At 36.9% G+C, this 12,239-nt stretch overlaps 1 protein-coding gene across 1 annotated transcript in view; it reads right to left on the bottom strand.

Moving 5' to 3' along the window:
- LOC107552606 (neurogenic locus notch homolog protein 1-like) overlaps nt 1-12,239 on the bottom strand; it is a 48,920-nt gene that overhangs the window by 24,963 nt on the left and 11,718 nt on the right. The window contains exons 3-9 of the mRNA XM_016234527.1: nt 6,351-6,613; nt 5,904-6,242; nt 2,772-2,894; nt 2,373-2,606; nt 1,853-2,008; nt 1,523-1,708; nt 1,150-1,263 (exon numbers count right to left, since the gene is read on the bottom strand). Coding sequence (XP_016090013.1) covers nt 1,150-1,263; nt 1,523-1,708; nt 1,853-2,008; nt 2,373-2,606; nt 2,772-2,894; nt 5,904-6,242; nt 6,351-6,613 — 1,415 coding nt within the window. The remainder of the gene's footprint in view (nt 1-1,149; nt 1,264-1,522; nt 1,709-1,852; nt 2,009-2,372; nt 2,607-2,771; nt 2,895-5,903; nt 6,243-6,350; nt 6,614-12,239) is intronic.

Here is a 12,239-nt window from a genome sequence, read left to right as displayed (position 1 = left end):
AAGCACTAATCATATATTTGAATGTTGAGCAGCGAGCTCATTGGCTACCGATACAGGAGAGAACCAATCAGCTGTGCCATGTGATAATGATGTCATTAGGTCAGACTGAATTAGACCTATCGGACTGCGCCATCTAGAGTTTCATGCCAGAACTCTGTATTTAAAGCAACACTAAAACAAAATTGTTGGTATGCAGTTCTTAAGGTGCTGTGTGTTAATCTTCGTAGCCTACCTTCAGACTCTATGACATTCTGGTCTCTAGATATGGCTTTAGTGTAAATCTATGGGATTTTTCTGTCCTTTTTATCATCAAGTCTGATCATCACATCTTGTATTATTACAGTGATAATCCTGATAACAAATTCCAAACTTGCTTATGCCATTCCCTGAGACCCCCTGGCATCTGTAATCAAGTAGTGTCCCATGCATCTTCAGAACAGGAATTTCTTCCGAGCCTCTAAAATGCCACATTTTAAAAAGCGCCCATTGTGGTTGCTATGGATTCAGTGTGTACACAACTGAAAAGGATCCCTGCGCCGCATGCTGAAAAGGAGCTCTGATTTCCATCTGAAACAGTGAAGGGGGCCTAGCTTCCACTTCTTCAGCTATCTCCCAAAACTCCTTTACACCTCTTGGGGGTCCCCGTAGGCCCCTCTCCTTACACATCCTCATCATGCCTAATATTGTACCTCCGCTCTATCCTCCTTCATTTATGCATGAATTCCTCTGCATCCTAAATGTGCTGTTTTTCAATAAGAAGAGCCTTTCACAAACCTACATTTTCAACAAAATTAGTTTCACGTCATTGGAACTGGACAAAGGATCAAAGTAGGGGCAAAAAGTATTCTTACAATAAAAATGTTAGATCACTACTAATAAACATTTGAATATGTATTAAAATATATTTAGAATTTCTTAACAAAAAATTCGTGCAGTAGAAAAAATATTATTTTGATTAAAAACACAAATACGTTTTTGCTGTATTTATCTTACTCAAGCAAAAACTGTCTGAAATTTTAACTTTCCAGAAGCTTTCATATGGATTATTTGAAGCATTTTAGCCAGGGCTGTGTAAGCCTGCCTCAGGGCAGGGATTAGTGTTCTCCACTCTGTTCTGTCCTGGGAGGTGATTGACCCCTGCACGCTCACCTGTGGGGCACTCGCACTGGTAGTTGTTGATCTTGTCGATGCACTTCCCATTGTTGAGGCAGGGCATGCTGGCGCACTCATCAGTATTTATCTGACAGAAGACTCCCTCGTACCCTGCCAATTAACATAGGGGAGTAAGCTCCAGACTTAGCAAGAAAATTCAGCATGTCTTAACAATGCTTTTAGTGCTTCTTTTGTGTGCAATAAACAGAAAATATTAATTGCATGTAGTCAGGCATCAGTATCATTAGTGTTACTGCCAAAAGAAGCAATTTATTGGATCACAGATTGGTCATGTGAGGTAATGACATCACCAGTATGGGGGTAATATATAGAGAGCATTTAAACCAAGTGCTGCAGATCTTTTGGTTACCTGGCATACAGATGCAATGGAAGCCTCCGATTTGATCCAAACAGGTAGCGTCATTATGGCATGGGTTGGACATGCATTCGTTTATGTCGAGTTCACATCGAGCTCCCAAATATCCCCGCAGACATTTACACTGAAAGGAACCTTTTGTGTTTATACACTTTCCAGCATGTTCGCAAGGGTTTGCACCTAAAAGGGGGGAAAAAACACCCTTTAAACATTTACAATTAAAATATTCTATTGTAATAGCTACATTTTTAAACATGACTAGTGTGCTTATCAAGCACCATCAGTTTGTATTTATGTATTCAATACAATACAGCCATCCCTTACCCAGCGAACATTCATCAACGTCTTGGTCACAGGATGGGCCAACGTAACCCAGAGGACAGGTACAGATGGCCTTGCCGTTGACTGGATTGGTGTCACAGTTGGAGCCTTTCTGGCATGGGTTACTAATGCAAGCATCATTCAGGTGACACAGCAGACCTAAAACACAGAGACACACAGTGAGAATTAACTTGTGCAGCAATTTATGAGATTAAACCTTATTGAACATCTCCTTTTTAAACAGTAAGGCAGATTTTATAGACCTTATGAAATCAAAATAGATGTTTATGCCACTTAGCTCTCCTAAAAAGTGTACTCCTAAAAAATAAATACATTTTAGCAGATTAATTAGCAGAACAAGCAAATTAATATGCCCCATCCCAACTTTCTGCTCCAGTAGAAAATGGGAGATTTTCTTCAGTGGATTTGCTCAAAACTCACAAAAAAACTAATGCTCAAATAACAGAATGAGTGTTTCAAACCATGATGCATGATTCATGAGAAGAAGAAAAAAGGTGCACACCTGTGCGCCCATGAGGGCATTCACAGAGGAAGGAGGCCACCCGATCATGGCATGTGGCTCCTGTGTGGCAGGCTGCATCTGCACAGTCATCGATGTTTTCGCTGCAGTCGTCCCCTGTCCAGCCGTTTACACACACACAGTTGTATCCACCCTGTGTGTTCAAGCATGTACCACCATTCTGGCAGGAATTGGGCATCAAATCACACTCATTGACGTCTTCGGTACAGAACTGACCTGAGGAATTAATATATATATATATACACACACACATTTATTTTCCAGACACAGATGAAATGCCAAAATAAATTTTACTTATTGAAGTCTAGTTAGTCTTACTGATTCCATTTTTTTTCTTTGTATCTGTAAGTGAAATGTGGGGTGTGAGTAGGCAATTGATACCTGTCCACTCTGGCTTGCATTGGCAATTATAGGTGTTCACTCCATCCACACAGGTTCCTCCATTAAGGCAACGATGGTCTGGACAGTCATCAATGTTCTCTTCGCAGTTCTGACCACTGAAGCCTGAAAAGAAATAAGCAATTTCAGTAAACATTTCTTAAAAAGTCAACTAAAAACTGAACTAAATACAATATTATTCAAAAGTTTCATTTTATGAAGTAAAATTCATTTTTATTTTACGAAATTAATACTTTTATTCAGGAAGAATGCATTAATTTATCAAAAGTGACAGTAAAGACTTTTACATTGTTACAAAAGATTTCTATTTCAAATAAATGTTGTTCCTTAGAACTTTCTATTCAAATCAAATTCAAAATCTATCAAAGAATACTGAAAGAAATGGCTCACAGTTCCCAAAAATATTAAGCAGCACAACTGTTGATAACATTGATAATAATAATAAGAAAAGCACCAAAACAGCATAATAAAATAATTTCTGAAGGGTCATGTGACACTGAATAACTGAATATTAATAACTGCTGAAAATTCAGCTTTGCTTTTTTTTCAGCTTTTCAGCTTTTTTTCAATAAAATATACTGAAAAAGAAAACTTATTGATCAAATAAATATAGCCTTACTTTCAAAAACATATTTGAAAAGCTTCATGATTTTAAACTTTGAATTGTAGTGTACCTTTCCAATGTATTTCCACAAATTTCAGATTTTTGCTGTTCACACTATCATCCAAAAAACATAAACATATCCTGTATCTTTTGAGCAGTGTGAAATAAAAAAAATCAGCACTTAATACATAACCCACAATATCACATTTTCTGGACATGGATAAATATTTGAGCAACTGTTTGCTGACAGAATTCATGTTTCTTCACAAAGTAACTAAAGTAACTAAAAGTAAACTAAATATTTATATCAGATTGCACAGTACAGATCCTTTAACACAAACATGCAAATTCAATTGTTTCCCGGTATAAACAGAGGGATAAAATGTTGTGAAACATTTTAAAACAGTCGTTACTTTTGTTGCGGTCAACAGTCTTTCTTTTCTGAGAAGTCTGGCAGTACCAGGATTCTGTTAGAGGCACCAACGACAACGACTCAACTGACTCTAACCACAATTTCCTACAATTTAACTCCAAAAAGTGAAGTTATGGTATATTTCATAACTGATCACATCATATATTATGAACTCATCCTTCAAAGCCCATGAATGCATGGAATACAAGAGAAAGAAATCCCTTTAGTGATGTTTCCTCAATGCAGAGGTTTAGGTTATGTTGTCTGGCATTATATGAGATCCACTTGGGTCAAAGGAATAGTGATGAGAGGCGAACACACAGACACGCATTTTCATTCTCCCAACACTGACTCTAACCCAGGGACACCAGCATAAGGATGTTGTCGTTCAGACATTTCCTCATGATAAGCGCAAATATTTTCCTGCCGGTCTGTTCACACACACACATGCAGACAGAGCTGCAGCGGGAGCGCAGATACTATGACTAGGCTGGGATTAAATGAGGCTGTGAGAAGGGCATTCTGGGAGAGGTAGCCTATCCCATGTTCCAAAGTTGTGGGAAACACTGATACTGCGTTGTTATTGCAAACTCACTGAGCTCATCTGAAATCTCTACATTCAGTGTTGACCCGGATAGAGGGCCGATATAATTTGTCTTACTGCTGGAACCGATGTCGTCAACAGGACACTTGTGAGTCAAAATAAGCCAGGTGGATTTCCTCTGAGTGATCAAAGTTAAGAGGCTGCCATTGATCCGTCATTTAATGAACTCATTTTTTACGTAACTAATGTCAGTTAAAGCCCTCATCATGATTAAAAAGATTCATAGACCCCATAATCATGAGGGGTATTTAAGACAAGTCTTTGAATGTTAGCATGCTAAACAGCTCTTAAGTCAGGAAAGGGTATATGTTTGAACAAGTCAGCAAAGTACATAATCACATAAGCTTCAGACCTAGGCAATATATCAAATATCCACATATTCATGCTGATTTAGCTGGCTAAATTATGGCAACAGGCAACATTGTGAATATTGTGTTGATTTGAACGTTTTTCATGACTACTTTTTGTCTCGATCCAAACTGTTTTAGATTTGGTAGGTTTTATTCATTTCCAAAAATCAGTTCAATCTGTCCATTTCAATCGATGAAACTATTGTGATTTTATTTATAATTCTGTAATTGTATTGTATTGCCAGATATTTTAGTGCTTAGTTTTATGTTGTGTATGTGTATATATATCTAAATTGTTTTAAAAAGAATCACGATAGTTAGGTGAATCAATTTTTCCCCCACTTACTGTATGATATATATATATATTAGTGCTGGGCAACAATTACATTTTTTTTAATCGCGATTAATCGCATGATTGTCTGCGATTAATCGTATGTGTGTGTGTGTGTGTGTATATATAATTTGAACGTTTTTCATGACTACTTTTTGTCTCGATCCAAACTGTTTTAGATTTGGTAGGTTTTATTCATTTCCAAAAATCAGTTCAATCTGTCCATTTCAATCGATGAAACTATTGTGATTTTATTTATAATTCTGTAATTGTATTGTATTGCCAGATATTTTAGTGCTTAGTTTTATGTTGTGTATGTGTATATATATCTAAATTGTTTTAAAAAGAATCACGATAGTTAGGTGAATCAATTTTTCCCCCACTTACTGTATGATATATATATATATATTAGTGCTGGGCAACAATTACATTTTTTTAATCGCGATTAATCGCATGATTGTCTGCGATTAATCGTATGTGTGTGTGTGTGTGTGTGTGTATATATATATATATATATATATATATATATATATACTGTACTTACACATACACATGTATTTATATATATATATATATACAGTATATATGTGTGTGTGTGTGTGTGTCTGTATATAAATACAAATACAGTATTTTATACAAGACAGACTTAGTTCAGCATAGTTCAGTGTAACAAATGTTAACAGTTATGGTGTTTATTGGTAATGGTAATTGTTTTACTGTATAGCGGTGAACAGTAACTTTGAACTCATGAAAACAAAGAAACCTTTAGGACGCCAGAGTCCTCATGCAGGTTAACAGGTTAAGGATGCCTACCTGGCAAACAGGAGCACTCATAGTTCGTCTCTCCCTTCTGTACGCAGGTTCCTCCGTGGTAGCATGGTGAAGGGTTACAGGGCTGATAGAGGGTCTCGCATTGTCTCCCAGTGTACTCTGCAGGGCAGTTGCAGCGATACGTGCCCACCTCATTCTCACACACGCCACCATTCTTGCAAGGAGAGGGACTCTGGGCACACTCATTGACGTCTTGTTTGCAGGTTTGACCTGAGAAGAAGGGCGTGCAGTGGCAGATGTAGTCTGAATCAAAGGGACTACATTTACCGCCATTGGCACATGGATTTGAGGCGCAAGGATCAGCTTGATGGCAGTTTTTACCTAGTGATAAAGAATGTTTACGATCAGAATATGCTCACCACTGTCTGGATTTGAGATGTTAGTTCATACTCCTCATATACATAGTTTCTAACTGGATTGTGGTCTTACCTGACCAGCCTGGTGGGCATTTACACTTGTAACTGTGGATGCTGGTGAGTTCACACATGCCTCCATTTCGACATGGGGAGCTAAGGCACACATTATTGGTGGGAGTGAGACACAGTCGGTCCGTGTAGCCCAGGCTGCAGTTGCACACAAAGTCCACCTTATTGACAAAAGTAATCAAACGGCACACGCCGCCATTTCTGCACGGGGACTGGAAGCAAGGGTTGCGGAACTGGCACGCTGTGCCGGCAAACGGCTCAGGACACCTGTAGAGTGGAAAGCAAGCACAGGGAGAATTAGTACTATATATACTGCACTCAGTATATGATTTACGCTTCATAGTCATAAAGCCACTTTCAATGGCATTAGCCTTGCACAGGATAAAATGTCAGTATAAATCGATGTAACTGGACTGTAATGAAACCACTGCATTATAATTACGTTTTTTAAACTTCTCTTAACAAACAGTAACTAGTAATGTTACTGTGTCAGATTTGTTGCTCGTACAAATTGATAAAGTGTAAGTCTTTTATTTTTTTGTAGAAATCAGCCTACAAACAGCTTGTTAATATTTGCATAAAAATCTGGTTTAGGAGTAAGCATTTTAATGCCAAAACTATTACACAAAACAGCTTTTAACACTGAACGCGTTCGAGATCTTGAGACAGAGGGTAATGGAATGGGAAAACAAGGTCTAGGGACACATTTTTAAAGTTTAACTTATTTTACCTTGAGCACTGTTAACATAGCTGTCACGTGCGAGTTACTGTCACAAATTGAACAGTCAAACATGTCAATACAGAGCATGTTTACATAGAGAAATAATGGAACAGCAGCACAGTGGAATGCAAAAAACCTCAGTGAGTATGAACGGCCTCACTGGCTTTATAGGTTTACAACTATAGCAAAATTATTTAGTCCGCAACTGAACCATCATATAATAACAAATATGTAATATAGGTAACATATCAGTTATCTATTACAGTTATCTATAATATATATATATGTATGTATTTTATCTTTAAATTATTTAGATAAACTAGTATGTAATTTTAATATTGGCCATTTATCAGTTATCATTATCAGACATAAAAATTCATTATCACCTTACCTGTATTGGCCAGAATTTTAATATCATGCATACTAACATATAATGTATGCCTGAGAAATCCAGACATACACAGCAAAGAAATACAAAATGTAAAAAGATTGTGCGGTCGCACTTTATTTTAAGGTCCAATTCTCACTATTAATAAACCAGTAACTATGACTTTTGCCTCAGTAAACTTCTAATTTGCTGCTTATTAATAGTTAGTAAGGTGGTTTTTAAGTTTAGGTATTGGGTAAGATTAGGGATGTAGAATATGATCATATGTGCTTTATTAGTACTAATAAACAGCCAATATGTTAATAATAGGCATGCTAATAAGCAACTAGTTAATAGTGAGAATTGGAGGTGCTTTTTAAATGTTTAAGGTTTTCTCACAGATTGAGGTTGTGCTTCACAGGTGTAATCCTGTTTCAAACGGATTTATGAAAGTCAGCCATCCATCAGCGGCTCTTAGGAGAAAAAACGAGCACCTCAGCCTTTCTGAATGAATCTGAATTCATTCACTCCAAAGACAAGGCTGTGTCTATACAAGGGTCTTTGAACCCAGGCCTAACATTATCAGGACTTCAAAGCTTTCTTCCTCCACCTCAATGCCTGCTATTCTTCTAAAGTACAGAGTCTCCGCAGCATCAATCAGGACCTTGGGAATACAGAGACGGCACAGCAAAAACTCTGTAAAAGAGCCATACAGACTTCATAACAGGTTTTTCCTGGGTTGGTTTGAAAGTAATCTTTTGCCGATTTTACTCGGCGACACAAAAGGGGCCCTCCCTCGGCATGACTATGCTGAAAAAACCTTTTGCAAAAAGCTAAAGCCATCCAGAGCCTCTGGAATACCGAAGCCATGTTTTTGGCCTCGGGGGGCAGCCGGAATATCTCAACACATTCCCAGCGCACTGTTTTCTGATCCAAACAGGGCCCCCCTCAGTGGGTTGGTTGTTTTTACTGTGTCTCCCCCAGGATTAGGATGGCCAATAACTTCAACCAAGAAAAGAAAACACAGGGGACTGAGAACCATGCACGACAAAACCATTAAGTGCACGGTGGGAACTGCACTGCTGCCCACAATGCTACCTTTCCTCCCATTGTCCTATGGCCAGTCCGGCACATTTCTGGAGGTTCGTTTAGGTTTTTGTGATTATTACACAAACAACACAAACATCTTATGCATCACTAGCACCACAACAAACTCTGAAGTTCTGTAAGTGTCATCAATCTTGACATTGTAAAAGATTTCCATAGAAGAGAAGGTTTCCAGCCTGTGGAACAGCCAGAAATGCTATTAAATGTTCTATTTAACGGGTCATAGCGTACATTTTTATTGTTTTATTCCCTTGACTGGGGTCCATTTATTAATTGTTTTGCACCAGCAACTTGCCTATTTTTGATTTCCACTTGACCCTGAATATTAAATAGTCTGTTGTTTGCTGCTATGACTTTAAAGTTGCGCTGAAATGTAAGCAGCAACAAATCCTTTCTTCCGTACATCTAGATTAGAATGATTATCGAAAAAAGTTCGTTTAGGTTTTTGTGATTATTACACAAACAACACAAACATCTTATGCATCACTAGCACCACAACAAACTCTGAAGTTCTGTAAGTGTCATCAATCTTGACATTGTAAAAGATTTCCATAGAAGAGAAGGTTTCCAGCCTGTGGAACAGCCAGAAATGCTATTAAATGTTCTATTTAACGGGTCATAGCGTACATTTTTATTGTTTTATTCCCTTGACTGGGGTCCATTTATTAATTGTTTTGCACCAGCAACTTGCCTATTTTTGATTTCCACTTGACCCTGAGTATTAAATAGTCTGTTGTTTGCTGCTATGACTTTAAAGTTGCGCTGAAATGTAAGCAGCAACAAATCCTTTCTTCCGTACTGTGACATACTGTACATCTAGATTAGAATGATTATCGAAAAAATATATATATATTTAAACTGTAGTTTGGGGTTTGGGATTTAATGAAAAGCATTTTTAAAAAATCATAAAAATGTAAACTTAAAAAGTAAATACTTTTAAAATAAAAACAATACTTGAACATTATAAACAGAAATATTTTACTTGTTGACCTGCATGTCAGCATGACCATTAACTGATATCAGTTTACCGTAAACATGCAAATGTTCTTAAAATCTTGAGAGGTTTTCAAGAGAATATTTTTGAATAAAATAACGTATGAATGTAATCATGTAATCTATAAATAAGTAACTGTAATATAATTAGAAGCATTTTACAATGTAATGTAATCCATTAACAAGTACTTAATTTTTGGAATCTGATTGCGTTTGACGTCCCCATCCTTCCAATACAGCCTCTTTGCAAAATGACAGATTCGGCGTGTGCTGAATGTGCTGCTGAAAGTCAGATTGAAATGATCAGGGACATTGTTAAAATAAACTTTCTAACTTCTTTCATTTCTAACTTCTCTCAGAAGGAAATGCAGAGCAGCAGGTGCCAAACAGCCAGGAACAGCAGAATGAACTTATATGGACATATCTTAATAGTTTTCTCACGATACTGTTATTTTTCTCCAAGTCTTTTACAGCTTGGTTGCAATAAATGTTTTTTGGACTAGAGAGGAAGTTATGTATTTGGTTGTAGTTGGTTAGTTTATCATGCTCTTGTATCCAAAACTTAAAAAAAAAAAAGACGATATCACCCCTTCAATACAGAAAAATTAGGCTGATTTAACCCAGACAAGACATCACTGTGTGCAGTTATGAGGGCCTGTGTCGGCCTTCCAGAAAGGCCTCAGGGAGCAGGTGCGCATGCTAATGAGGGAGCAGCAGCTGCTGGTCACAGTGCACCCGACTCCCTACTCATAAACTCCCCTCACACTTTCCCAAAGAGAATAAGAGGGCCAAGGCAGCAGGCAGTTGAATGGTTTGCCCACCACAGAGCAGAGCAGACAGGCTCCATGAGAAGGCCCATTGTTCCTGCCGCCATTCAGAGCAGAGCTGACCGCAGTCTGGGTGCCTCTAACCCCTCTGAGTGTGCATTCAGCTGTTAAACTTCCTCTTCTTTCCCCTCCCTTCCCTCGGTCACCTCTCTATCCCTCTGGTTCTTATCATGGCCTCCCTTTTTAATCTTCCAGTCTCCTCTTCACTTCCTTCCTATTTGGCTGGGCTAGAGCTGTAGTCACACTCCTCCACGTTTGCCTTTCACTGTCTCCCACCTTCTCCTCTCATCTCATCTTCAGCAGTTCCTGGTAAATCTGGATGATGAGGTCATTTTTGAATCATACACCTCAGCACTTGGCTGAAACCAACTCCCTTTCCTGCTTTTAAAAGTTACAAAGGGTTCTTTAATGGCCTGTGTCGATATCTATTTGCAAACTACTTAGATTATAATATTTTACATATTATATAAAATATATATACACCACAGTTCAAACGTTCATAATAGAACTGTAGTGTCTGTGAAATATATAATATTTTACATAAACAATGTTTTTGTGAAGGCCAATGAGACAACATTGCTGAAATTAAACTATACCACTTATTTTACATTCAGTAAATTACTCAGAAATATACGCAATCAGTATTAGTATTGGTACAATATATTGGTTATCAGACAGTATTAAATAGATTATTTTAATTTATGAGTATTGGGTTATTGGATATTTAATTAATTTCCCTATTTTTATATTAAGTGAGCATTAGTTAGCAGCAACATTAAAGTTAATCTAGTAAAACACGGCTGAACATAATCTTTAGTAAATTAAAAACCTGAATATCCATTTTTTATACTGTACATTATAATGTTGTGATGCTTAAATTAACTTTAAAATTAACAGTGTTTTATTTTTCATTCATATACGCAAAATATCTAAATTTAAATATCTGTTTTCAGGCATAATCAGAAATCAGTAACCATACTATGGTGCAAAATAAGCTCAAAATTACCAAATATTATTTTATTTATTGGAATAGACAATATACAGTAACAATCTGTAATTTTTGAAACTGCATGACATAACTATGTACAGTACATTTTAGTCTAGACCTATCCAGTTTTATTAGTACTAATAAACAGCCAATATGTTAGGAAGCAATCAAAATCAACAAAAGAGCAATGATATGCAAGTGCTATAACAGGTCTCAGTTAGCTTAACGCAGTACACGTAGCAAGTTTTTTTTTTAACTATATAATAAATAAAAAGAAAACAGATAGAATAAAAAAATAGAGCAAGCTAGTGTTAGAGGCCTTTTTTTGCTTTTGTTAATTGTATAATAAATAAAAAGAAAACAAATAGAATACAACAAGATTAGAGAAGCTAGTGTTAGTTGTTTTTTTGTTTTGTTTTTTTAAAGAAAACAAACAGTTAGTAAATAAATAGAGTGCAAGTCTAAAAGGGGCAAGTTTTAAAAAAAATATTTTTTTATAAAGAATAGATTAGAATAGAGAGTGCTAGAGTTAGAGGGTCAAATAAAGATGGAAGAGATGTGTTTTAGCCGATTCTTGAAGATGGCTAAGGACTTGGATTGAGTTGGGCAGGTCATTCCACCAGGAGGGAACATTTACTTTAAAAGTCCGTGAAAGTGATTTTGTGTCTCTTTGTGATGCACAATAAAGCGACGTTCACTTGCAGAATTCAAGCTTTTAGAGGCACATAAGTCTGAAGTAATTAATTTAGGTAAAAGGGTGCAGAGCCAGTGGTGGTTTTGTAGGCAAACATCAATGCCTTGCGAGCAGCTATTGGTAGCCAGTGCAAACTGATAAACAGAGGTGTGACGTGCATTCTTTTCGGCTCGTTAAAAATTAATCTTGCTTCCGT

The sequence above is a fragment of the Sinocyclocheilus grahami genome, unplaced genomic scaffold (genome assembly GCF_001515645.1).
Source record: "Sinocyclocheilus grahami isolate Dianchi unplaced genomic scaffold, SAMN03320097.WGS_v1.1 scaffold454.1, whole genome shotgun sequence".
In the NCBI taxonomy this organism is placed as follows: Eukaryota; Metazoa; Chordata; class Actinopteri; order Cypriniformes; family Cyprinidae; genus Sinocyclocheilus; species Sinocyclocheilus grahami.
Note: the sequence above shows the minus strand (reverse complement) of the source record. Positions and strands in the feature narration are given on the sequence as shown.